Raw genomic sequence first — 26,196 nt, 5'->3', positions numbered from 1 at the left:
GTAACTTAGTTGAGTTTGAAAATGATGTCAATATAAAATATCAATGCTTCTACACTTTTTTTTAATACATTCTTTTCCATGAATTCAAGGTTTCAAGAATATTTTGATCTATTTGACAGCAATAATAACAATCGACTATCTATCATCTCATTCAATGAACAATGTACCTTAAAGAGACAAAAGCGTGTCAAGACAAGAAGACCTCAATCAAGATTATAATTACTAATATGACTTTTATATGTGTATATATTTATTAAACCCAATTCTATCTTTTTGGAGAATCTACGATTAAACAATTTTATTTATTTATTTATAAAATATAAAGGCCATAAGAGGCACGTGATATTTTTATTATATCGTTTTTGCCCTGGCCAGTTCAAGTTGTGAGGCAGTATCTAAAAATCCCTCTGGGCTCGAGGGCAAAAATGCTTTGGCTGACAGATTCACGGAACAGGTGTTAAAAGGCTACTATGAAGAATTACATAACCATTTAAGCAGTTTCTGCCCTGGGTCAGATGGTGATAGTGGCTCTTTTTCATGGTATAGGTGATCAAGCTCATGTAAGATAGCGCAGATTATGGGCCATTTGATAGTCCAAAACGATCTTGTTTGAAAGGAGCGTGGCTTTCGAGTGGGAAGCTTATTTAAAAGGAGGGACAGAGGATCAGTTATAGACTTCGGTATTTGCAGACGGTGATGCATGTCGAGGCAATAGATGGCATGTTTTGTAAGGAGCTGTGAAGTGTATCGAAAGCAGCGAGTAGCGTTATAACTGGGTAGCCAACCAAGACGCCACCGTATGTATCGATTTCTTTGTAGCCTTGTCATGGGTAACCAAAGGATTGGATCCAAAGAGATTGTTGGGCGACACAGTGAGAGCAGATTTGAGTTGCGTGCAGTACGCCGCTGTTCTAAGTTGTCTTCCAGGAATTGCAGACGTATCTTCTTTAATAATCGTTTATCTAGGATATCTGTGTACTGCGCACAATACTTCCATATTGGCGTTTTTGATATAGTATACCACTGTGAATGACTTATAGAGAGATGTATATGTGGAAGTAAGTAATTCAGAAGCGCATCATCTGGCAATGATAAAGATCGTAAGAGGAATTGCGCTTGTAGTATATAGGTACGCTCTGTCATAGTCGACAACTTCGTCAGTTATAGCATTACTTTTATAGAAGATCTCCAAGAACTACCAAATATTCTGCGTAGGCACGTATCTTGGGCGTCTTCCAGTTTGTCAAGCAAGAGAGAGCTAACCTTACTAATAGCAAGACAATACTCTAATTGAGATCGGACTATTTGTTTGTAAAAACGAGTAGAAAGCAGTCGGCTGAAATCATTGGGGTTAAATTCAATCATAGCTAATTGATTCATGGTCAGTGATTTGTTTATATTGTTAGTAAGAAGCATGGATGTACTTAGATAACCTCCGGGATGAAAAGGAGCCCCAAGAAGAAAAGGAGGTTCTAGTCGGAAACAGATAGTAATTAAGCGGTTGATCTGTATGGTTTAAACCTACACGTTTGCTAGGGTTCCACCTATAACCAAGGTTGTAACTATGATCTTCACCGAAATGACTGTACAGTGTTTCCAAGAAGCAGTGTCGCAGCCAATCAAAGCCTTGTTAGCCTTGTTAACCTTCACAGAAAGCCTCCTTGGATTTTGCTCAAAAGTTTTTTTGTTATGGTAGTTTTGTCCTAAAGATCGTCTTTTATAGACCGTGACAAGATTTACCATGATAAGCTTTACAAAAATTTCGCTGTACGCGTTTTTAATAATTGTTTTTATAGCCGAACAGAAAACGCGAAGTTCCCAAACTTCGCACAGCCGCGTTTTTTCCCTTTTAGTTTCTCACTCAACTGAAATTTTGTACTTTCGCTATATCAAGCTCATTATATCAATATTTCGGTAGTATGACAGCTCAACTCATTACACTAGTCAACAATTGCTTTGTATGCAACGACGCATTTTCAACACCCCAAAGATTGCGTTATCATCTCCAAGCACTGCATGATATTACGGTTCCGCCACGTAAAACCGGCCTTAAGTACAAACGCACCGACAACATCACATTTGTTACTATGGACCGGGGACTCAACATGACAATGTCAAACAACAACTTGCCTGTCCTTCTTGCTTATTTTACTGTGAGCAGAAAAGCAATTTAAAAAATCATGTTGAGGACGTTCATCTTCGCAAGCGATTCTTTGATCATGGCGAGAGTACTCCAGGACCAGTCAAAAAAGGAAAAATTGTCTTTATCCCTGGAGAACGACATTTTTATACCTTCGCGGCTTCTGACAGACAATTTGTTCCCAATTTACCAAAAATCACGGCGGATTTAATCGACAAGCTCAAGGATATTATGACGATCATTATGCCAGACAATTCATTTCTCTCTGAGGCATCGAAAAAAATACTTGATGCAGAAGAATTCGATCAGCAGTGTCTGAAAACCCTGAAGTAATTCCGAAATGTGTATCAGCTACTTCAATCAGTACTTCAGAAACCGTACAAAGAATTACCATATGGTTTGTGGACATATCAATTGCCATCAACCATGTCCTCCATCGAAACCCAATTTACCCGCATCGCCCAATTTATATTGACCGACTATGCCAACAAATGCAATTGCCCAGTTGAATACACAAGTAAAGGGGAACGTACATTTTGGATTGATCGTGTAGTTCCTTTGCTCCAAACGCTTGGTGATCAGACCGGTTTTGTTGGCTTCGAATGGTGTGAGACGGTTGCAGATGAGCAGTTGGAGTCCAGCACTGCACCTGAATGCTGGGTCCATGGAAATGTTCGATATCTTGATGGTCTTGGATACGATCGGAAAGGGCGAAGCAAAATTGTGATAGAATCTTCAAGCAGTCCAACAGCAGAAAAAATGGACCACACGTTGAACGACACTATCAAAAACATGCATAATTCCATTGCGTTGCTGGAAGCAGTGATCAGACGAAATCATCATGCCCGCTTCACCACAATGACAAAAATTCGTGCATTTTCACTGCAACTCATTTGTACGACCTTAACACTTTCAACTACCCGTCTGGATCCTGACAGTCCTGGAAAGTATATTGTTCAACAGCACCGCTATGCCGAATTACCAGCGTCCCCTAATGACTGGATTATGTGGTACAAGGTTTTTGAACTTCTTGCTTTATTGACGACCATGCTTGAGGAGCAAACGATGATCATTGATGAATTGCGTGTTGAAAGCAGTGGATCTATCGATATAACCGAGGAAGAATATGTCTGCACAATTTTATCCAAGTCGCCGACCATCCTACCCTGATATTTCTTTCCTTTTCTGTCTATTTCCTTATTACTATGAGTATACCATTGAAAAGTATGAATAACCAAGGCAAATGCACGAAAATAAAAGCGTAACTTGAATCAGCGTAATTTTTAAGCTTGCCAACTGATCAAAAATAAAATACCTACGCCGCTTATAAACATCAGATAAACCAGAAAGTTGTTAGAATGATGAACGTTGCATTGACAACCTCATCTTTTCAACGATGTTGATGACATTGTAAGAGTCAGTTGTAAAAGAAAATTTAAAATCTGAGTTAGCTTAACCGCTATGTAACCCAACGCAGTCATCCTTTTATTCAAAGAATATAGTGCGGGTTTGTTACTTGTTCAGATGTAGATGTAAAGGTTTAACTTAGAGTAAATATGCTTCTTATTTAGCTTTATTAAAAAGGCTGCCACTAGAAGTATGTATTTTAGATCAGTTGTTCTGAATAAAATGACAAAAAGAGAGAAAAACCAGAAGACAAGAAAAAGAGATGAGTGAAAAAAAGAAAGGGAAGTTAGTAGGATTCTCAAAACGAGCGGCCTTCTACACCATACACGCTGCTTTTAGCCAGACTTGTCAAGCTTGGATTATACCAAGAGCTTTACCCACTAACGAGTATTTAAAGACTAACAAGTGTAAAAGGATAGATAATGCCAACTATCCAAAAAAACAAAATAGGGAAGAAAAAATGATCTTATTCATGATACATTTGACATTCATTCTTATTCTTCGACTTCAGACTCCCTATCTTTATATTTCTGTGTGCCAGTACCTTTGGCTTAAACACCTTCTTAACAAGGTTAACAAGGCTTTGATTGGCCAGCGGCGTTGTTTTTGTGACCTCAATTTTGATTGGCTGCAATATTGCTTCTTGGGAGCACTGTACACTATTTCCAGAAAGTAATGCTGTTCCAAGATATCGTATTTTGTATATTTTATATCATAAATTTTCGAATTATGCGACATTACTTCAAGAAAAAACTGTATCATAGATTCTTTATGACAATAATAAACATTATTATGTAAATAAAAGGAACAACACTCATAACCAATCATTATTTAATGAATACCAGTCTTGGCAATAATTAAAACTACGCATAAAGATCCTATGACGACATTGCTATTTTCAGCCTCAAATGAGTCGTTAAAGACTTGAATGAATAAAGTCAAAGACAGTTAATTTATCTCAAAGATACAAAAATACATAAATATAAATCAATATTTAATAAAATAATATCATTCTTTACATAATAGTACAGCTGGTGCCCTTCTTTTCTGATTTGGCTGATTTGCTTTCAGAAGAGGATGTAGCAGTAGGTGCAGGTGCTGTGGAAGGTGTGATCTCTGGAGCAGTAGGAACAGGAGCAACAGGGTCTTGATGAGAAGAAGCTAAAGCAGGTTCAGGCTTTGATACAGTATTTAGCACCTTTTGTGTAGCTGGCATAGCCTTGACTTCTTCAGCATAGTGTTGAACTTGTTCTTGTACTTGGGATGCTGCTTGTTGGGCTGCACTTACAGTACTGGTCACCGTCGTCTTGACAGTTTCGGTTACTTGCTCGACTGTACTCTTTGCTTGCTCGCTCTTCACAGCTGTCTGTTCACTCACATTAGCCTTGACGTCATCTACCTTTGTAGCAACTGTTTCCTTTGCATTGCTTGAAACGGATTGAACATCTTCCTTGACTGACTTCACTTGTTTCACATCATCAGCCACACGATCTTTGCTTTCCTCCACAGATTGTTTCACCTCGGCTTGAGTTGCAGCAGCAATATCAGTTGCCTTGGACTTGACATCTTCAGCTGTGCTGGATGACACAAGAGAGGCAGCACCGGTACTAACAGCAGCACCAGCCGCAGTAGCAGCAACCTTGACAGATTCGGTCAACTTGGAAGCCTCTTCTTTCACTCCAGTGGTATCTTTATCTTTAATAGCGGATTGAACGGCGGTAGCCAAGTTTTGAGCATGTTCCTTGATTTCTTGAGCAGTTGAAGTAACAGTAGTCTTTTCTTCAGTAGTGGTTGTTGTTGTTGATGTTGATTTTTCCAAGTATTCATATACATTGACAGAGTTAGCATTGACAACAGAACGAACAGCATGGTCAACAGCGTGCTTCAAGTCGACTTGTTTTTGTTCATTTTCAACCACGGGAGCGGCTTCAGGCACAACTTGATGAATTTCTTCAACAACTTCATGCTTAGCATCAATTGCTTCATCTCTAGTTTCATCGACTGCAGCAGGAGGTACTTCGGATACACTTTCCTTGATTTCTTCAATCAATTCATGGTGAGCTTCAGCAGTCTCTTCCTTTTGTTCCTCAGCAGTCTTGACAGGAGTAACTTCAGGAACAGTTTCCTTGATTTCTTCAACGACTTCTTCAACGACTTCTTCCTTGGCCTCAGTCACTCCGCGATCCTTGGATTCTTCTTGGACGGGTTCAACTGGAGGAACGGTCTCCTTGATCTCTTCAATGACATCTTCCTTTGCATCTACAGCCTCTTCCTTGACTTGATCGACAGCAGCAGGACAGACCTCAGGCACGGTTTCTTTGATTTCTTCAACTACGTCTTCCTTAGCTTCAGCTGTTTCTTCTACTTCAGCTCGTTCCTTGAGGTCGTTGACTTGTTCAACAATATCTTGCTTAATCTCAGTTGTCTTTTCAGCGACGTCATGTTTGATCTCAGTGACTTCTTTCACAGCGTCATCCTTGGCTTCAACGGCTTGTTCCTTGACTTTTTCAGCCTTTTGTTGGGCATCATCCACCTTTTCCTTTGCCTCTTCCTTTACCTCAGATATAGTTTGAGCAACATTCTCCTTAGCTTTAGATACCTTCTCGACCATATTTTCCTTGATCTCCTTGGCACCTTCAGCGATTGTTTTATTAACAGGCTTTTGAATACAGCTGTAGATATCGATAACACGAGCGCCAACAACAGCTTGGACTGCGTATTCTATGGCTTCCTTTAGATCAGCCTTGGCAGGAGACACCTGGCTTTCTTCCTTCTTGACACACTCCTTCTTTTCTTCGACAACTGTGGTCTTTTGACTTTCAAAGTAAGCATAGACATCGACAGCTCTTGAACCAACAACGGTATCAATGGCTGTCTTGATGACTTCGTTTGACGCGTATTCAGACATGGTTTGTTTATTTTTATAAATAAAGAAAAAAGAAGGAAAAGAATTTTTTTAGATGATTTGAATTTTTATATTTGAATGCCAGTTCACTGTGACGTAAATGCGAACCTTAATTGATCAAGTTATGATTCGTTTATATCTTTTTCTTTCTTTATTAACAACATTCCTTTGTGTCTAACAAGGGGGTCTCTTTCTACTTTTTATTTTTCATATGATATTTGACAGTAACTCCGAATGGTGCTGTTTATTTTATATCCAGGATACGGTTGGCATGGTAAAGAAGAAGGTGATACAAGTAGCCTTGTTTATCCAATCAACAATATGTAACACGAAAAGATAAACATTTGGTAAAAGGCTAAAAATGACGAGCTTTGGATGATCTGATGTCTCCTTTTAAGCTCTCTTGTTGCTATTCAACTTGATGCTTCATCGAAAGAGGTAGATCGTGCTGGTAAGTTATGATAGGAACCATAAGGGTAAAGTTTGACAGAACAATAAAAAAAACGTGGCTGGGCCCTTGCTTTGGATTTAGCGTAACAACTGGCTTGGAGCAAGCACCTACTCTAGTTTTGTTTGTTTTGATGAAAAACATATTAAAGATGATACACCATTTGGCACTTTAGTATAATTAGAGGAAAATTAAGTTTTTTTCTTTGTCTCTTTTGCTGTCAATAATGTATAATACTAATTCTTTATGGATTGCTGTCAGCTAGTTGTAAGTGCATTTATTTATACCATTCTCTTTTCTTACCAGTTTCATAAAGTGTCCTTTTTTTCTATTTTACTCTTGAGAAGAACTAAAATATGCTTTAAATGCAACAGCTGCCTTAATTTTGTGACAGCAAAAAAAAAGGGTCGACCTTTTTTCCTTTTCTTTTTTTTTTCAGTATATTTCATAATTTAAAGAAAACATGGATCGTAAACGCGTTACTGGACCTGAATTAAGCGTAGCACCTATTTATAAAAGCAATAAGGAATCAACACCAAAAGTACTAGATCAAAAGAAGCGATTAGATAAAAGAGGATTAGAAGATATTAGACCCATCTGTAAGTTTTATTTCTTTTATCCGTTTTTGAAAATGGTCTAAGAGTGTTTTAGTTTTGAAGCCTGGTCTTATTACTCAAGCTAATGGTTCGGCATACATTGAAGTAGGAAATACAAAAGTTGCATGTGCAGTGTAAATTAAGACGCATACAAAAAGAGAGAAAAAGAGGAACTAATTACATATAAATAGATATGGACCACGACAACTCAAGAAAGCATCATTTTCACAGAATGGCATTATTAATTGCGACTTCAAGTTTTCTCCATTTTCCAACATTAAAAGAAGATCGGCTATAAGAGACCCAGAAGCAAAAGAATATTCCCAAGTATTGATTCAGGCATTATCACCTGCCGTCAGACTTGAACTGCTACCAAAGTCAGCCCTCGACATTTACATCAATGTGCTCGAAAGTGACGGAACGAGTTCATGTCTGGCAGCTGCCATCATTGCTTCCAGTGTGGCACTAGCCGATGCCGGTATTGAAATGTTGGATCTTGTGACAGCTTGCTCTACAGTGTTTGTGAACGATCATATCCTGATGGACGGTACAGAGGAAGAAGAAAGTCAAAAGGACGGCTCATTAGTGTTATCGTATATGCCTTCCCTCAATGAAGTAACTTATATGCTCCAAGTAGGCCAATCAGATAGTATCGTTACATCCAAAGCGGTCGAAAATTGTATTGATGGATGTTCCAAGATATACAGCGTCATGTCTAATGCATTATTGAAGTCATTACAATAATAAAGCGTATATTTTTATTTTAAAAAGTCTAATGTATCTCTCCAATGAGCAGTATCAACATGTTCCATTTCTCTATGTCTCCATGCATCAGTGCCCTTGAAGGCAGTCAACATGATTTGACAGATATCGCCGTGAGCGACCAAGATGACGGTCTTTCCTTCCATTTTTGATTCAATCTCATCTACAATGAACCGAGTTGCTCGATCGCACACACTACTTGGAGACTCGATATCATATTGACTATGCTCACCGTGATCAGGGGCAGCAGCGTCATCTGCCCAACAGATGTTGTAATTGTCATCGTTGGTCATGTCAAACTGACCGTACCATCTCTCTCGAAGCTCCAAGTTTCTGATAGGTGCTCCTAGTTTTCCTTGAAGCACAGTGTCATTTAAGACGCCCTGGATAATCTCTGCTGTTTCAACTGTTCGCTTGAAAGGTGAACAGAATATGACAACTGGATTTTCGTTTAGCTTTTGTTGAGAAGGGAAAAGGTGCTTTGAAAGACGAAGAGCCGACTGTTTTGTATATTAGCAAAAGCATGTGTATAAAACATCAGCCACTTTACCTCCTTTACTTGTTCTTTTCCTTTATCGTGTAAACCGTAGCCTGTGTTGAGCGGTCCACCTGTAGGAGGAATGGCAATGTCAGGGTTAGAGCATATCAACTTTTCGTTATTGGCTAAAGAAAAGCCGTGTCTTTGAATAATATAACGGTTTTTAAGTTGTTCAGGCAAATGATTATATGAAGGTCTAGTCATTGTTTAAAGAGAAAGAAAACCAAGTTTATTTAGTTTAGTTTCTTTTTGATCTCAGAAAATATAAGCGCATTTACGTCTTGCGAGTCAGACAATGGCGTTGACCAAAGATGGAGTGCCTTCTGAAGGTGTGCCGGAGGAGGTTCCGTTAACAACAGGTTCCGATTGAATAATGATAGGGATACTTGTATTTGAGTTTGTATTGACATTTTGATAAATGACTTGATATTGTCCAGCAGGGGTCGTAGGAGGAATTTGGTAATTCACAGAGTGTTGATAGTAAGTAGTTGTACCTTGAGTAATAGGAACAGTATTTGTAGGATCATTGCTGATATCAGCATCAGCAGCAATGACTGTTTCATTAAAGCCAGAAACACTTGTGCTTGTCAGGTAGATATTCAGCTTCAGATCTACACACGTTACAGAATTAATTAAGGGACCCAAGAAAAAGATGAGTAGTTTTACTTACTAGCAGGGTTAGCAGGAGTATATGTGCAGGGAAGGGTCCTATTGGTCACATAAACACCATTGACCAAAGGTGAACTAATGTTGAGCTGCTTGTCGTCTGTTTGTAGGTTTTGAAAATCACAAAGAGAGTTGGCAATGAGTAAGCAAACAGTAACAAAAAGAGAATAAAACTTCATATTCAGTGGTGAATATACAAGATGAAAAAGAGAAAGACCAAAGAACACTTTATATATATGGACTCATTTGCTAACAGAAAATGATGTATACTCAAAATTAAAAATTGAACCTTAATGCTACTAATAATAAACCTGCCATGTCAATCGATAGGCTGGCATCTTTTCCGAACGTATCATCTTTCATTCATGCCGATTTCTCCATGCATTTCTAGTAATTTCTGTTGAGGAAAATACTAGAATTACGCAGATGAATGCTATGATAAAAATAACACAATCCAATAAACAACGAGAACATACCCGGTAATTCAACAATAACTTTTATGACAAATAGGATGACCACGTTATTTATCCATATTATCTACATATCTCGTGAACCCTTAGTTTAAGAGACCGTATACTATCTATTTGTATCCAAATTGGGTGAATTGCATTCAAATAAAAAAAAAAAGTTGAATATATTTATTACTATCATCAATACAAGAGCTCTAACTAGAAGACTAATGGATAAAAAATAATGTATTATTCGCTCTTCTTCTAGCCCAAGGCGAGATAACTTACATGAATTAACGGTGTCTATCCATACATGCATATCTTCTTCTTTTGTTCTCAATTTCTCTTGATCTTCATCACTTATCTGCTCTCGTTCTAGAGGTTCAAGGTCAGTTTCTTCTAGATAATACAGGTCGGAAACTTTCTATGGAATCCTCACATAATAACGTGCGTACAAACGTAATCTTCAAAATCCTTGTGCTTTAACCACCAAGCCCACTTTACCAGAAGCCACAAGAAATCTATCTACATAACGCAACTGGTCATTCCGCATTATATAGTACATTGGTTTTGACCAAAGTACAGCATACAAGGAATCGAGGGAGGCAAATGCACTAATACCGTTAATATCTTCGATATATACATCATGGAAAGAGCACTTTGCTTGATAGTACGTATCCACTATTTTAGATTGAATGAAACAGCCTTCAACCTTTAGCCTACGGAACACTTCTTCTACCTATTTTATATACAACAGTAATTTTCTGATCTGATGAATAACTTCTTCATCGCTTCTGTCTATCAGATATCATAGCGATATCATATCCATGTCATCCATTCCCGTATTCCATGACCATATTACCAAGCGCAAGAAATACAGTCCAAATTCCAGTCCTAGCCAGTAATACGTATCCATCGGTATCATCTTTTGGACAACCAAGTATGAACCTATGTAGCCAATGGCAATGCCCGCAGCTGCAAGAAGCTCTATAGTATAACCAATGCGTCTGGCAAACAAACCTCCAAATTGATCATCGGAAACAACTATGCCCATAGCGGGACCAGCCATTGAATAGAGTGAAGGGGAATCTGATAGCATGATCGCAGCGTCAAACGAAAAGATTGTTTTGTTCTTGCAAGTATGTCTATTGACTCTATGCATCACTCTGTCTATTATGTTTGTGTCAAACTTTTCGACCTCAACCCTCAAGTTCTCCGCAATATCCAGAGGTAAAAACAATTTGAGTATGTGTTTTGCGAGCCTAAGGACTCCAAACATTGACAAGCCGCATGCAGCAGGGAATAGGTATCTCTTGGTCAACAGCAATCCAACGTTTTTATTGCATATATATGTTCCAAGTACAGCTGGTGCAGCCGCCACATCTTGAATGCCAGAAGCAAAAACCGAGTCAAATGAGGTAGAGCTACTATCAGCCATACAAAAGAGAAAGAGAAGAGTTACTTAGAAGAGTTGCATAGAGAATTTTTCTGCCTAACATAAGTGGCGCTTTTGTAACATTCATTATAAGAAAATAAGCATTTGTATTACAGGAAGGCACTTTATTAACGTAACTAATCACTTCACTACCCCCTCTTTTTTCAGTAGTGTGCACGAGCTGTCATACCTAGACATAGACACTATGAGAAACTTTGGCTTAAAATTAAGCTTCACTGAAGACATTTAGCCAAGATATCTAGGACATTCATTTTCGGGTAAATTTTCCTCTTATGGGAGCAGCAAGTACTAACAAAAGAACATTGTGTTTATACCGAGCTAGCCTCTTTTTAATATGTCAACAGCAAAAACCAGCAGAATTACCATGTTTTACATTATACCACCTGGAGAAAATGCTGTCCTTCAAATGCTCAACAAAAGCAATACCTTGAGCTTTTTCTGTCAGCAAAAGGTCTATATTACAAGGCAAGAAATGCCAAATATTTTGAAGAAAGTACACCAGGTATAAAGGAAAAATATCAAGAAATACCGAAGAAACGAAGAAAAAAGAAAGAGAGAAATCAAAGGCAATGCAAAGCAGTGATATGTTTAAATGTATGAATTATACGATTTGCTATACCTCTGTCGAAGTAATAACGTTGCTGGAGCACCCAAGTGTTACATTATGATAGGAAGAATAACCCAGTGATAGCATTTGGGCCAGGGAAGAAAGGGGAATGACAACAATAGGATAAATGAACATCGTACTGGCGTCATCGTGATTCTATGCAAAATATTGACGGTCAGCAAAGATCTAAAGGGCTTATCGCTGCCACATGTGCATGGGCGCCATATTAACACCAACAGTAGTATTTTTCATGATATCTTCTTTTGCTAAAGTTGTGGGATAATAAGGCAAAGAGATTACAGCATTACAAGTAGTGCTTTCTCTGGTTCTGGCAAGTCATCCACTTTGGAAAAAATAGTCTTTTCAACGATCACAGTGCCAAAGACGATTCTTTCTTTTGAAAGCTAATAGCATGTAACTACTGGATTTGGATATCAATGCGTTAATGGGGGACAAAACAGAGGGTGTTAATTGCTCAAAGTGATTGATGAATATCTGAAATTAAATAAAAATGCGGGGTAAAATGCGGAATATGTTTAATATTTGGGTCAATATCAGTTGGGGAAAGATCGTTTGGGTTAAAAACGGAGCTGCATACTTACAAAACAGCATGGTAATGAAAATCACTAGAATAACGAAAGAAGATGTTCATTTGTGTCTCTTAGTTTAGAAGATGGCGATACAAGGCTAGCACACTAATCTTTTCTTTCCTGTTCCCATGATGGTCATTCATGATATCAGCAAGCACTTGTCAATTTATGGGGTAATGCTGTTTAATTAAGCATTTCTATTTCCAATCCCAAACATCGCACGGTGGGCACTTGATCAGCGCAGGCACTAGCAGATACCATATATGCTACTTACTATTTTTGCTAGTGGTAGTTACCAATTGGACAGTTATTTGGTAATTGAATTAGCCTTGTATCTACAACAACCCCTTTGCTGCCAACTTAAAATCAGCGTACTTTAATGGCCAGTGCCCCTTTGCCCCCCTTCCTCCTATTATTCAGTAATCATCTTTAAACTCACGAGCGAGTGAAAAATTCTTTGTAATGAAGTGTATAGACTCAATAAGTGACCCCAAAAGATGGGATAGTCTCTATTGAGCCATAGGTCGTTATTTACCACACATACATATTTAGATATGTCTCCATGGAAACTAAACAATGGGCTGTGTACGAAAATCATTTATTACAACAGATGATTATATTACATAATAATAATATATAAGAAGCTATCCTACAGTATTCAATAAATTCTTGGCATTCATATTATTTCTTCAAAAGAAGGAGAAGGGCAACGTATTGTTGTGAATTATGCAAAATAGGAAAAAACAATAAACGAAAAGAAAAAGGGCCAAAAAAATATCAAGTGACAGTTGCGCTATTTTCTTTACTTTTTTTTCCTCCTTCCTTTTTTTTTTTCTTTTTCTTTATTTTTATAATTATTATTATTACTATTATTATTATTGCTAATTAAGCATGTCAACCACATTTACCATCACAAGAACGGCAGCCAATACGACCAACTTGAGTAGAAAGAAAAGAACAAGACTATTCTTTAATCATTTATATCAATATGTTGCAATAACACTACAGTTCATATATTCCCTCTTACACAGCAAAAAGACCAAAAAGATGATACCCAACAATAATAACAATAATGTAGCATTACAATATTATAAAGGAAAAACACTTGTATTAGACTTGGATGAAACACTCGTTCATTCTGTTAGACTTGGTTCTGAAACGATAACTGAAGTCAGCCCATCTATTATTCACAAGACAATTGAAGTACAATGTGATAAACAATCTTTACTGTATGAAGTCTATAAGCGACCACATGTAGACTTCTTTTTGAAAACTGTAAGTCATTGAGATCCTATTCGAAAATTATTCTTACACACACAAAAACACCATACATCAAATAGATAAGTCAGTGGTATAAAATTGTAATTTATACTGCCTCTATGGCAGAATATGCTGACCCCGTGATTGATTGGCTTGATCAAGACAACATTATTTCACAACGTTTTTTTCGACAAGTAAGAAATCATGATGAATACACATGCGATGTTGACCCCCCTCTGTAGTCTTGCGTTGTTAGAAACGGTAACTTTTTAAAAGATCTTACGCTGGCCGAAAAAGATTTGAATAAAGTGTGCCTCATTGATAATAGTCCAGTCGCATTTGATCTATATAAAGGTATATTTGCACCTAACCCCAATGTGAATTCATTCTCATTTTTAAACATAGAAAACGGAATCGCCTTACCCACTTGGATATCAAACCCCAACGATGAAAGTTTACTTGACCTTTTGCCTTTTTTAGACGCTCTAAGATTTGCTGCCGATGTTAGAAGTATCCTTAGACTGCAACACTGCTGATTTTGTTTTCCTAATAAATTTTGTTTTCCTTTTCACTACCTATTACTTCTTTGTTCCTATGACAACGGTTGTCATGGCTTAACTTTTCAATCCCCGGGAACAGAAAAATATTTTTTCTTTTTTCATAGACTCTCTTTTTTTGTAATTCAATAATGTCAAACCTTACAAAAAGAATAATCAGCAGTCAAATAAAAAGGGTATATACACCTTAAACATACACACGCATATATATGTTTACTCACACATATACGCATACGCGTGCTTTGAATAGACTTCATATACCTTTCTTCAACCCAGAATAGTCCCCGCCACTTTAAGACTCTATTCGACAGAAAAAGAACAAGATCAACAAGAGAAATACTCACCTACAACAAAAAAGATTGTTTATGGTCTAGCAAAAGCTATGGGTTATTATTCAAAGACGTCAACTGCTATTCGTGCCAGTCGTACTCTCTATGCTGAATGTGCCAACCAAATGGAATTGAATAAAGACTTTTATGTCAAAGGTATAAAACAGTAACAGTGTAAAACCCAGCAGAGAGGCCCGGATTAAAATAGGCAATATGTAGAATGTAACCTCCCTGATAACTTTCAGTCTTGGTTCTCTGTTACTCAGATACATGTTTGGATGCTCATGGTACATCTTCGTGCTGAAGGAAACGGAAAGATATATATCCAAGAACTTGTCAACCGTTTCTTTGAAGACGCTGAAGATAGAATTAGATCACATGGAGTAAATAGCTAAATTACACTTTTAAAGCAACATATATTGACACACACTTTTTTATCATAGATCACACAGCAGAAAGTGATCAACAGTTACATCAAAGACCTCTTGGCTCAATTCCACGGTGGTGTTATAGCCTATGATGAGGGTATGTGTAAAGACGATCCTGTCTTGGCTGCCGCCTTGTGGAGAAACTTGTTTGCTATCTCTTCCAACAATGCTACGGATTTAGCTCTTGTTGTTCAATACATCAGACGTGAACTGCAAGCACTGGAAAAATACGGTGGAGAAAAACTCAATGCGGGCATTGTGCAGTTTAATAAACCAGATCTCATGTTTGTATAACATTTATTATCATTTTACAATAATAAAAAAAGCAACTTAAAGATCCTTCTTGAGAGTACCCATGAATTGGTGCTTTTCGGCGGGGGTTTGGAAGCGACCGTGACCGAACTTGGAGGAAGTATCGATGAACTTGAGGGTGACCTTTTCGAGAGCAGAACGCTTGGTGTGGACGGTCAAAGACTTACGAAGAGTGATGACACGCTTCTTGGAACCAGCACAACAACCCTTGATCATGACAAAGTCTTCGTTAACTTCACCATAGTGAGGGAAACCACCCATGGGGGTAATCTTCTTCTCAGTCAAGTCATATTCAGTAGTACCAGACTTGGCGTCAACACCCTTGGCAATACGGTAAATCTTCTTGTTGATTTCAGTACGGCGGTGGTAACCACGTTGACCAGCACGAGCAACAGAGTACATGACACGAGAAGGATGCCAGGCACCAATACAGGCAACCTTACGGAGACCACGGTGAGTCTTACGAGGCAACTTCTTGGTACCCCAACGGTGAGTGACACCTTCGAAACCGTGACCCTTGGTAGTAGCGATGATATCGATCATTTCATCTTGTTCGAAAACGGAGCCAACAGTGACTTCCTTTTCAAAGTGTTCACGGGCCCAGTCAACCTTTTGCTCAACAGAACCACCGTTCAATTGGATTTCCATGATGTGAGCCTTGCGTTGGTTAAGCTTGGCCTTGGAGATTTGAGTGTGAGCAATGACACGGACGACGGAACAGTACTTCTTGATACGTTCCAATTCACGGTTGATGTCCTTAGCACCTTCAGCATACTTGGCAGCATACTTGGTGAAGGCCTTCTTCTTGGAGCGGTACCAGTTCTTGTAGAAGCGACGCTTGGCTTCTTCGGAAAGGTGTTCAGCCCAGACGGTGGTCAATGAACGGAGACCACGAGGGGTTTCGACGTAACCGACAACACCGACAACGACCATAGCAGGAGCTTCGATAACAGTGACGGCTTCGACGATTTCCTTCTTGTGCATCTTGGAACCAGGACGTTCAAGATCACGAACGATGTGGGTCATACCGGCCTTGTAACCCATGAAGGCAGTCAAGTGGACGGGCTTCTTAGCATCGTCCTTGGGGTAAGCCTTGACACGACCGCGGTGAGATCTAGTTCTCTTACGAGGGCCAAAACCCAAGTGACCGTGACGAGGAGCCTCGAATTTTCTAAATGAATCAACATGTTAATTTCTCATTCTCTAAATGACACTCTTTTGTTGAAGTCTTCTAATACGAACCTGTGAGACTATAAGTTATGGTTAGTAATCCTTTTCTTTAATGGATGGATGATTTATATATTTACCATGTTTACTACACCAAGTAAGGTAGAGGAAGAAAGAGAAAGATCAAATGGATGGACCTTCTCCTTCCATATTCATTCGGTCCCTTCCACTCACAATGCACTCTCTCCCCGTCTGCCACAGAAAAGAGCCAGAGTCTCGGAACGGAGAGAAAAATAAAATACAGTCACAAGTCCGGCGCCCAAAATCGCTGAAGTTGATCTGACTCGAATGATCAGTAATATCAATAATCATACTTGTTACGCTAGCAATATACAAACTGATAAGATGGAAGGATAGTACACTCGCCTTTAAGGATCAGATATCAAAGAGGCTTAAAAGTGAAGATAACACTTTGTTTTTGATTGGCTGACGTTATTAACCAATATAAACATGTAACAAACAACAAGATCCAGCAAAGGGAAAAAGATATAACGAGAGAACTGAATAGGAAAAGGAAAGGCTCATAATCTGAAACGTGACCCTTGTGCTCTTACAGGACAACTTGCTTATTATGCAGCGTGAACATTTGGTTTTTTGTTATAGGAGGTACTGAAGGTCAAAATTGGTGGTCGTCAAACGCTTCATGTAAGAATCAACTAGAATGTTGCTCCATTTTCAGTCTCATGACGATAAAGATAGTATTGCATAAATACGTATACGTTGGCAACTTCATGAAGTGAAGTAATGAAGATAAGAGTTGAGTAAGTCACCAAAGGAGAGAAAGTAGTCTGTTGGCGGAGACTACTAACTTCAGCCTTTGGGAGCAGCTGAGTTCTGCTTGTAATCATTCAACAATTGACGCGTGAGGCATTGCTGTTTTCTTTCTCTCTTTCAAGAGCGGAAAGAAAAGCGGCGTTTATTTTAAAGTCTCCCAGTTTTCTTTGATGAGGAATGTGGCTTTGCTTTTCGGGAATATATAAATGTTGTAAACAGTAATTGGGATGATGTTTTCTTTTCTTTTGCAATACAATTATTAAAAAAGGTAGGCTTTTTTTCTTTGAGAAAGAGTAAGGAAGGATTATGGCTTTAAAGGATGATTTAACAAAATACTCCTTATCTACATTGCCTGAGTTCTTCATTTGATGTGAACATTGTTGAAACTGATTCCCATTCCCTTTCTTACTCATTCTACTTGTGAAAGAATTGCTTTTATTGACTTACTTAATAGGATAACGTAGGTTTGATATTCTTGTTATTTTTATAAATAAACTCTAATTTATAAACATACTATATTCATTCTTTTTTTAATTTTTTTACAAGACTTTCGTGTTAAAACGCGTCTTTAAAATTTTTCAAAGTTGTATAGAACTCAGTCACAATATAAAACTTGATCATAAGAAGCTTCACATACTTTCATTAAAGTGAACCATCATCAGCAATTCGGTCCTGCTGGATTCATATATTCAAACCTTTCAAAGTCTTCTGACAGTGACGCCACTGTTGATCAGTCAATGAACACAGGTTACTATATTATTTCTCTATGGATAACCGTTGTGTATTCAAATTGAGGTTATTTAGGATTACATGCGTTAAAAATTAGATAAATATCTCATCACTTGTTCACGATGTGAGTACACAACAACTCTAGGATTTGCTGAACCAGTCGTTGAGCAAATAATGGCTCACATGTTTAAAGAATAAATAATAAAGGTTTATTGTAGCATTTCTATGGTGACATTTGTTTTGCTTCCGGAATTGGTTGCTATATGCATTCTTGTTGTAAGTACACACATATCTCTATTATAATTAAATTTACCGTGCCCCAGAATCCACAGATGGCAGTGTCTGCCTTCTGGCAAAGAGGATGATTTCTAGGATAATACTTTGCTGATTTTAGGCTAGTAAAGCCTGTTTATTGCTATCCTTTTTCCCTCTATTTCTTTCTTTCGCCTTTACCTTTCAACATGCATACATCCTATACCCGTGCCTATATGATTGCATCTGTAAGTTCGATTGTATCAATACTTAAGGGAAAAAAAGCTTACCTCCTTCTTCTTCCTTTAAACCCAAGTGATTCTACATAAAAGGTAGATCAATAGTCTTGGTCTTGTATTCATTTTACCAACTTACTATGAAATAACTTTGTCCAATCTTTAGGAAATCAATAATGCTCAAGTAAGGAGCTGCTGAATCCATCGCGGTCAACTTGTTCATGTCTCCTTTGTTTGTAGAATGTGTTACAATTCTTGCCCCACAGCTGAAATAGCACGCCTCTTGAGGTCCTAGAGGAGAGATTGTGTCTTTTACTTTTGCCAAGGCAAATGTGTATCCATGATTTAATCTCTGATTCTTTGCTGTTGCCAAACAAGGTTCGTATTGCTCACAATAAATTACGTGAACAGACAAGGCGAGTAGGATAAGCTGTAATAGTAATAATGTATGCATAAAGAAAAAAAAAGAGAGAATATCTAGTTGTGGGTCATTCCTTTATTGAAATAATGCCACCAAATCCTTTTTGGTTACTTTTCCCATTGCATTTTTGGGTAATTCAGGCACACACTTTAACTGGCTTGGAACTTTGTAAACGGCTAGTCTTTTTTTTAATTTGTCGCGTAATGTTTGCAAGTCAAGTTCCTATCCAATAAAAATTAGTTAAAAAAAGATAAGGGAAACATGCACTATTACTCTTCCATGCTCCATGACAACTACAGCAGAGACCTTCTGGCCCCACTCAGGGTCAGGAATACCCACGACAGCCACGTCTTGAATGCCTATATCGCAAGAAAGCATCTCTCGTTCGATTTCCAGTGCAGATACTTTCTCACCGCCTGTCTATACACAAAAGATTACAATCTGACCTAGTAATCCTTTGTTCATGTAACACGCACTTACTTTAATAATATCAATACTGCTTCTACCTAAGATTTGGTAATATCCTTTATGAGTTATTCTTTGTGCCATATCTCCTGTGATGAACCTACGCGAGATACATTAGTCTCGTCTTTTCATGCTATATCCTTCGCATACCAGCCATCTTTTGTAAATTCCTTTTTTGTTGCATCAGGTCGTTGCCAATACTCTTTAAAGACAGTAGGTCCTTTAATTTGAAGAATACCGGGTGTATCACGTAAATCGGTGATATCTCTGCCATCTGCTTCAGACACGATACGGACTTGAACTCCAGGAAGGGGAATTCCAACAGTTCCCTTGAAGAAAAATTTAGCTTGTGTTCACCCTATTTTTGTCCTTTTAATATCATACCTCAACACGTTCCCATATGACATATTCTTGACTTAATCCCATACCAATTTCTAAAAGAACACACATCAATATTTCTATCAGCCCCATCACGATCTCGCATTTACCTGTCATTCCATATCGTTCCAACAAGACCTGGCCACCACTTAGCTTTCTCCATGTATTACGTATCGTAGTAGGAAGTGAAGCTGATCCAGATACCATGAACCTAAACTGCTTACAAGCTTTTGTCAATTCAGATTGTTTGTCTTCATCTTGTGCTTTATAGTACTGTGAAAGTTTGGCTACGAGCAAAAATAAGTACACATTGTAACGTACAGATCTCTTGTGTATTACCGTATACAGTAGGCACTGACATAAATACGGTAAGCCTAGGCCGTTCCATGTCTGACCAGCGAGACCAAACGGCTGCAGCATCAAATTTTTGATACATTTCAACTGTAGCACCGATATAGAGAGGACAGACAAGGGCATTAACAATACCATGAATGTGGTGAAGGGGTAATATATGGTGGATTCTATCATTTGACGCCCAGTACCAAGCTTTGACTAAACATGAAGCTTGCGCTTCCAAGTTGTGGTGGGTGAGAACCGCGCCTTTTGGTTTGCCTGTTGTGCCACTCGTAAAAATGATCAAAGCACTCGTATCCAAAGAGAAGGTATCAGAGCATTCAGGCACATGTTTACTATCCATGTGCAGTAGCTGTTCGTCAGTTATCATGACGTATTCCAGCTTGGTTGCTTCTGAAAGTTGGTCTAGTCGCTCTTTGAATACTGGATGTCCAAGTATAAAACTGGATTGAGATTCCTGTAAGCTGTAGGTTTGCTCAGGTAAAGGATGTGTTGTGCCTTGAAAGAAAAAAGTTAGATCATCAAAATATTCAATACGCGTACGAACAAGCTTTTACATAAAGGCACAGCAATGCCACCCAAAGCCCAAACAGTAAACAAAGCGACCACGTATGGAAACCCGCTGGGAACACCAAATTAATTTTGATTTTGCATAAATTCCATCATTTACCTTGGGCATAAAATAGCTATTCTTTCCCTTTGAAGCTGTCTAGTTTAAATGTTATAAAGGTTACATGGCGCATATTTTTTATTTAAACCTTTTCTGTCCTCTCAACATCCCGGCAAGATTGACAATGGCAGCAACAAGTTGAGAATAAGTAAATGAAGTACTCATTCGTGCGTCATCAATAGCAACATTATTCTCATGGGTTGCATATTTCACAATATTCGCGAAAAGTGGAAAATTAGGAAGATTCCAAGTCGACATTTATTTTCTAAAGAGAGAGAAAGAGAGAAATAAATAAAAAGAGAGAAAGGATAAAAGTTACACCATTGAATTTAAAAATATACACTATTTAAAACCGGCACAGCAGCAGGTGATAATGGCATTCTACGACGAAAATCAATCAAATCAGCAATGACTTCATATTTGTCTGGTAATCGTGTGTGATCACGCTGAGATAGACCACTTGGTCCCTGATAGATCTTTTCTAAAATCGTCTTGACTTGTCCTGTTGCAATCTTTTTGCTTTCCAGAAACTGGCTAAATTCTAATTCCGTCTTAAACTGTGCTGTATCCCCTGCATAGGATATTATCCAGTCGCGGAACGCGTCTTCCGATACATTTTTTTTGTCCAAGTAGTTCAGAGCAGTCAATACCAAATATATATTTTCAGCAGTTAGCGATGGCTTTTCTTCAACAGGAGTCTTTTGTGATTTAAGATGGATAGACATCGTGCGGGCCATGGGCGATGCTGGATAAATATAGTTATTGTAAAAGGACAACAGAGAATCCTTGGTGATCTTTTTTAGCTCCAAGACATCAGTTGTAGACTCGTTAAATTCATAATATCCTGACATGATGTTTGACCAGTACCGATATCCTTCCTCAAACAAATTTTTGGACTTTTCTTGTTTTTCAGCAATCAATGAGTCAACTTGTGCCTGATAGTCCGCCTCGCTCATCTCTTCAATTATCTTTTTTAACTCCTCCAAGAAATCAAGAACTCTGTTCTCCAAGTAGACAGGCTCTCTTTCGCTTTGGATGATCACTCTGAATCCAAGAGTGCCATGTACGTTCTTGATCCCGCTAAAGACAATGTAGCCTAGCTGCTCACGCGTTCGGAGCTGGTTGAAGCAAGGTTCTTCTGCTATCTGAGCAATCAAGAATAGTCGATTACGCAGTCCAATCTCTGTTACTCTACAGACTTGGCTGTAATATGCAATGGCCGAATTGACTTCATTGTTATCATAGACAGGTAAGGTGTGCACGAAATGCTGGCCATCAGACAGAGCAACTGCTCGTGAACCAGCCCATTGACTTGGTAATAATGGTCTAGGCGTCAATACATCTTGAATCTTGCTAAACATTCCTAATACAGTTTCTTTTTCCATTGATCCGTGTACAAGCGCTTCTATATGAAGTGTCGAGATTGCAAGAGGTATAAATGCCTGTAACTCTTCAAGTTGTATATCTCTGACTTGGGTTATGAGGTCATTGTATGTCCATTTACGATTACTCAAGGCAAAAGATAAGTAATAGCTTGCGTGTTGATAAGGTGCCTCCAAGAGAACGTTTTCATATTCTCGTGTTATTTCGTCCTTGATCATCTTGAATCGACGCTGCTCGATACAGAGATCCTTCATTTTCGATACTACTTTTTCAAGTAAAAGTGAGAGCTTATGACTGTAACCGCCTACAAAGAGCTAACGTAATGCTGAGTCACATTGACCATTCGATGTATTTCTTCTTTTATCTTACTGCGATTCCTTCTGCTTCTTGTGCAATATAATAGTTGAGCCCTGCTAATTCTGCATTGTATGAATACTCTGTCAGTGAATCAGAAAGTAAGCCTATGTACAGTCTATCAAGCATGGGAGAATATTAGTTAATTTCTGTATGCCCGACTACAGGCTCTTCTTTTTCTTACGCCAACATCACAGCATGTCTTGGAGTGATAAATGTTAAAGGATTCTTGAGGCATATCCAAACGTTTGTCTTGGGCACCCAAAATGTGTCATCCTTTTTATACCAGATTCTACTAATCGGCTCATCTTGTATGAGCGTAGGTTCCTTTGTTTTCTCCTCCTGTTTTACAACTTCAAGTTCCGTAGGTATAAACTCATTGACGGCCGGTAAAGAGAAGTGTGGGTTTAGAGAAATATTGACCAAACGCTATAAATAGATAGTTTAGGTTGATCTTTATCAATGTAATATATATGTCTTACCTGGCCAAGCGCTTCACTCAAAGGCTGTACTTCGTACTCTGCAGAGTACCATCTCTCTATACGGGTGCACTCGATGCCATCCGGGAACTCCTGACTGACCAAGGTCAAGCGGAAGTTATCCGGTCTCAATAGTTCCAGATGCACTTTTATTAAATCAGGATCGTATTTTCGAAGCAAGGCATTACCGCTAATGACCCACTGAGGCGGATAGTTTTCTTGCATCTGTTGACTCAAGAAAGAAGTGTACTGTGAAGGAGTGCATTGCTCGAGGAATCTGAATTCTATTTCGGCTAAAGACTTGGTTTCTTCGAATATCCACTGTTGAATGCCTTCCTTCTTTATCAACTCAATGTATTCAAACAGAGAGACGACAACGTCTTCGTAGTGGCCTATATAAATATGAATGTATCAATACAAACGCAAAAAAGTATATTATTTCTTTAAATCTAAACTTGCGTAACCCTTCTTCTGTCAACTCGATGCTAAGGTGGAAAAAGGAAAAACCGACACCGCCATAAGATAGACCTGAGTTTAGCGTTGTCGCCCATGTTTTCTTCTTCAAAAAGGACAGTATTGACCCTGGTCCTTCGTGACCTATCAAGTGAGCTAAATAGTTTGCAGGCTAATTGTTTGATTTAGTACAATATCCCTTTCTCCTCTAGCTGATCCATATCTCTCTTACCTGACATTCATAAAATGCTGTTTGATCTGGAAATGGAAATGTGATTTCCAAAGTACGGCTCTTTTTCACTGACTTTATGAATATTTGCTTCATCAATTCATTTTTTGTTAGTGGATGTCCATGGAAAGAAGGCACAGGAATATGCTTGTTTTTCACGCTTGAGAACTTTTCAACTACCCATTTAGTTAATTGATCCAGTGGCTCTATCACCATTTTTTGTTAGTTCAAAGAGGAAGGGTGTTTATCTTTATCTTTGCCCTTTATACCTCGACCTAAGATAACTAGTTTCATGATATTTGCAGAATAATACGCATCATGAAACTTCAATAGTTCTTCTCTAACGTCCAAACCCATCTTTTTCGGGCGCTCCAGTAGTGTTTCTAAATTACCAGTTTCAAAAAGGTGCCATGGATGCTTAGGGTCACTCAGATGTTTCTCTATCTGAGATATACGCCAGCAATCTGACTGCAAGTTCTTTTTATGTTCAGAATCAACTGCTTTCAATTCGCGTTCTGTGCAACTTTCAGAGAATAGGGGATCAATGAAAAAGCGTGAAAAACGATCCAGGGCACCTTCGAGCCATTGGTGACCCACTTCAAAGAAATAGTTGGTATTGACAGTTCCCGTAAAAGCATTCGCATGTCCTAATATATAATATGTTAAAAGTATAATACTTACATATATGCTCTTACCTGAGTGCTCAGAAAGATAGCTATAGTAATCGTTTTCTTTAGGATATTTTTTTGTTCCCATAAATAGCAAGTGTTCGCAGAAATGAGCTAAGCCTTGAAGATGTTCCTATTAATCAGAATGTAAATTTCTTCTATACTCTCAACGCATTCTCCCCTTTCTCTCTCTCTTTCCAGAGAAAGAAAGAAGGAAGAACATTGTCATCTTTACCGGATCACTCAGACTTCCGACATGAACATCTAAAGAAGCACTTGCACGATCTGCATCAGGGTCACTAACAAGTAACACTTGTAGTTCATTTGCAAGCTTTAGTAGTCGATATTCACGCTGATCATTGGCTGATTTTTCAAGTGGCCTTGTATATACAGAGTAATCTCCTTGCTGCCATTGCCATTCTATTGCTGTAACCATGGCTTTTAAGTAACGTAATTTAGGCGCACTGACTTGGACAATATGCAAAGTCACTCTTTTCTACATTCAATTCCCGACAAAAATGGTATGTCACATACATCACTTTAATTGAAGCCACAAATGTAGTGCATACATTACAAGAAAATATCAAACGCACATCCCAGCTTGTTGAATTTAGTCTTCGTAAATATAATGAAACAAGCTGTAAGTTCTTTTGCTTCCTTTATAAAAGAAAACTATAAAACTAAAACTCGACATACAAGCTATATAGGTCTTAAGCTTTGTAGTAATCATACGCACCGCGTAAACTGAGGGGGTCTGTCCAATAAAAAAATGTGGTTTATATCAGCCCAAATGGGCCGGCCAAATCTTTACTTGTTCATAAAAATACAGTACAAGTACTATACCATATTTCAAAAAAAAAAAGCTTACGTGTGTGGAATAAACAAAGGATCATCCGATCCAAACAGAAACTTCATTACAGGGTGGATGAATGAGCGCATCCATTCTAACTCTGAGAATGGAAAGTTTCTGCAAGGCTACAAAACAAAGTTAATCTTGCCTACCTTAGCTAATACTCATATAAGCTTACATGGCTTCACCCGCATTTATAGCTGGACTAAAGATGTGATCTGCCTTTTTCTTTATTGCAGTCAGCTTCCATTGGGCGCTCACCTTTGTATGATTATTCGTGCAGTATTCCTACAGTGCACTAGCCAGCTATTTAATGTTATAACCCAAAAATTGCATTACCTGAATCACTTTTAAGCTATCGCTTAATTTTTTATTCAATATTTCAATGTTCCAGCCTTTTCTTCTCTCTTTATGCATCTTTGCCTGAGTGGTCCCAGGCAGTACGCTTTCTGGAATGTTGGACGTTTTGATATCCTTGCTTAGGATTACTACACCTGACATGGTTCTTTAAGAGCCGCATTAGAATCACTGTACGTATTATAAGAAGGCCTACAGTAGCTCCTTCTCATTAATACTTTGTGATAATCTCTTTTCCTTGTACTGTTCTTCGCACCTTCGTCCGTACGCGAAGAGTTCCTTGCTAACGTTGACATCACCAACAACTCAGCTATTGTCATTCACAGGCGACGACCCTCTTGACACACTTCAATATTATCAGTAATTTTATAGTAGTAGCTGTACACATTAGATTTTCTTACGATAAAACATGTTCTTGCAGATCATGTTTTCCTTCGTAATATTTGTTGCAAGAAGGGCATCCATAA

At 38.3% G+C, this 26,196-nt stretch overlaps 11 protein-coding genes across 11 annotated transcripts; 5 read left to right on the top strand and 6 right to left on the bottom strand.

Annotated features, from left to right (window-relative positions):
- Positions 1-1,871: 1,871 nt before the first annotated feature.
- On the top strand, positions 1,872-2,370 carry RHIMIDRAFT_113451 (uncharacterized protein). The gene has a single exon (XM_023605282.1). It carries the CDS (start codon positions 1,920-1,922, stop codon positions 2,172-2,174), a length of 255 nt encoding a protein of 84 aa, XP_023467745.1. The 5' UTR covers positions 1,872-1,919; the 3' UTR covers positions 2,175-2,370.
- Positions 2,371-3,327, top strand: RHIMIDRAFT_113452 (uncharacterized protein). Its single transcript, XM_023605283.1, has one exon. The coding sequence runs from the start codon at positions 2,567-2,569 to the stop codon at positions 3,308-3,310; it is 744 nt and encodes a 247-aa protein (XP_023467744.1). The 5' UTR covers positions 2,371-2,566; the 3' UTR covers positions 3,311-3,327.
- A 1,128-nt stretch (positions 3,328-4,455) lies between these two features.
- RHIMIDRAFT_277995 (uncharacterized protein) lies at positions 4,456-6,486 on the bottom strand. Its single transcript, XM_023612715.1, has one exon. The coding sequence runs from the start codon at positions 6,453-6,455 to the stop codon at positions 4,563-4,565; it is 1,893 nt and encodes a 630-aa protein (XP_023467743.1). The 5' UTR covers positions 6,456-6,486; the 3' UTR covers positions 4,456-4,562.
- Positions 6,487-7,363: 877 nt separating this feature from the next.
- Positions 7,364-8,240, top strand: RHIMIDRAFT_287213 (ribosomal protein S5 domain 2-like protein; the record flags this gene model as incomplete). Its single annotated transcript, XM_023613456.1, has 3 exons — positions 7,364-7,499; positions 7,552-7,630; positions 7,688-8,240. 3 exons carry the CDS (start codon positions 7,364-7,366, stop codon positions 8,238-8,240), a joined length of 768 nt encoding a protein of 255 aa, XP_023467742.1.
- Positions 8,241-8,254: 14 nt separating this feature from the next.
- On the bottom strand, positions 8,255-9,000 carry RHIMIDRAFT_236025 (phosphoglycerate mutase-like protein; the record flags this gene model as incomplete). The annotated part of the gene is made up of 2 exons (XM_023608467.1): positions 8,255-8,758; positions 8,809-9,000. The coding sequence occupies 2 exons, from the start codon at positions 8,998-9,000 to the stop codon at positions 8,255-8,257; spliced, it is 696 nt and encodes a 231-aa protein (XP_023467741.1).
- Positions 9,001-9,084: 84 nt separating this feature from the next.
- Positions 9,085-11,349, bottom strand: RHIMIDRAFT_290794 (uncharacterized protein; the record flags this gene model as incomplete). The annotated part of the gene is made up of 5 exons (XM_023613760.1): positions 9,085-9,407; positions 9,467-9,562; positions 10,200-10,286; positions 10,416-10,650; positions 10,774-11,349. The coding sequence occupies 5 exons, from the start codon at positions 11,347-11,349 to the stop codon at positions 9,085-9,087; spliced, it is 1,317 nt and encodes a 438-aa protein (XP_023467740.1).
- Positions 11,350-13,611: 2,262 nt separating this feature from the next.
- On the top strand, positions 13,612-14,360 carry RHIMIDRAFT_200625 (uncharacterized protein; the record flags this gene model as incomplete). The annotated part of the gene is made up of 4 exons (XM_023606470.1): positions 13,612-13,839; positions 13,905-14,018; positions 14,067-14,178; positions 14,230-14,360. 4 exons carry the CDS (start codon positions 13,612-13,614, stop codon positions 14,358-14,360), a joined length of 585 nt encoding a protein of 194 aa, XP_023467739.1.
- An 82-nt stretch (positions 14,361-14,442) lies between these two features.
- Positions 14,443-15,287, top strand: RHIMIDRAFT_113398 (uncharacterized protein). Its single transcript, XM_023605281.1, has 3 exons — positions 14,443-14,557; positions 14,632-14,866; positions 14,930-15,287. Exons 1-3 carry the CDS (start codon positions 14,513-14,515, stop codon positions 15,103-15,105), a joined length of 456 nt encoding a protein of 151 aa, XP_023467738.1. The 5' UTR covers positions 14,443-14,512; the 3' UTR covers positions 15,106-15,287.
- Positions 15,288-15,450: 163 nt separating this feature from the next.
- Positions 15,451-16,814, bottom strand: RHIMIDRAFT_113390 (uncharacterized protein). Its single transcript, XM_023605280.1, has 3 exons — positions 16,758-16,814; positions 16,693-16,700; positions 15,451-16,621 (listed from the first exon to the last, which is right to left on the bottom strand). The coding sequence occupies exons 1-3, from the start codon at positions 16,758-16,760 to the stop codon at positions 15,469-15,471; spliced, it is 1,164 nt and encodes a 387-aa protein (XP_023467737.1). The 5' UTR covers positions 16,761-16,814; the 3' UTR covers positions 15,451-15,468.
- A 2,100-nt stretch (positions 16,815-18,914) lies between these two features.
- RHIMIDRAFT_113381 (AMP-dependent synthetase and ligase) lies at positions 18,915-21,260 on the bottom strand. The gene is made up of 10 exons (XM_023605279.1): positions 21,045-21,260; positions 20,957-20,995; positions 20,844-20,908; positions 20,272-20,784; positions 20,043-20,219; positions 19,939-19,988; positions 19,705-19,883; positions 19,570-19,654; positions 19,363-19,509; positions 18,915-19,311 (listed from the first exon to the last, which is right to left on the bottom strand). Exons 1-10 carry the CDS (start codon positions 21,212-21,214, stop codon positions 19,165-19,167), a joined length of 1,572 nt encoding a protein of 523 aa, XP_023467736.1. The 5' UTR covers positions 21,215-21,260; the 3' UTR covers positions 18,915-19,164.
- Positions 21,261-21,285: 25 nt separating this feature from the next.
- Positions 21,286-24,958, bottom strand: RHIMIDRAFT_236021 (uncharacterized protein; the record flags this gene model as incomplete). Its single annotated transcript, XM_023608466.1, has 9 exons — positions 21,286-22,653; positions 22,709-22,811; positions 22,884-23,122; positions 23,176-23,564; positions 23,680-23,797; positions 23,858-24,060; positions 24,124-24,501; positions 24,550-24,655; positions 24,758-24,958. The coding sequence occupies 9 exons, from the start codon at positions 24,956-24,958 to the stop codon at positions 21,286-21,288; spliced, it is 3,105 nt and encodes a 1,034-aa protein (XP_023467735.1).
- Positions 24,959-26,196: the final 1,238 nt, after the last annotated feature.

Source organism: Rhizopus microsporus, assembly GCF_002708625.1.
Source record: "Rhizopus microsporus ATCC 52813 unplaced genomic scaffold scaffold_5, whole genome shotgun sequence".
Taxonomy (NCBI): domain Eukaryota; kingdom Fungi; phylum Mucoromycota; class Mucoromycetes; order Mucorales; family Rhizopodaceae; genus Rhizopus; species Rhizopus microsporus.
Note: the sequence above shows the minus strand (reverse complement) of the source record. Positions and strands in the feature narration are given on the sequence as shown.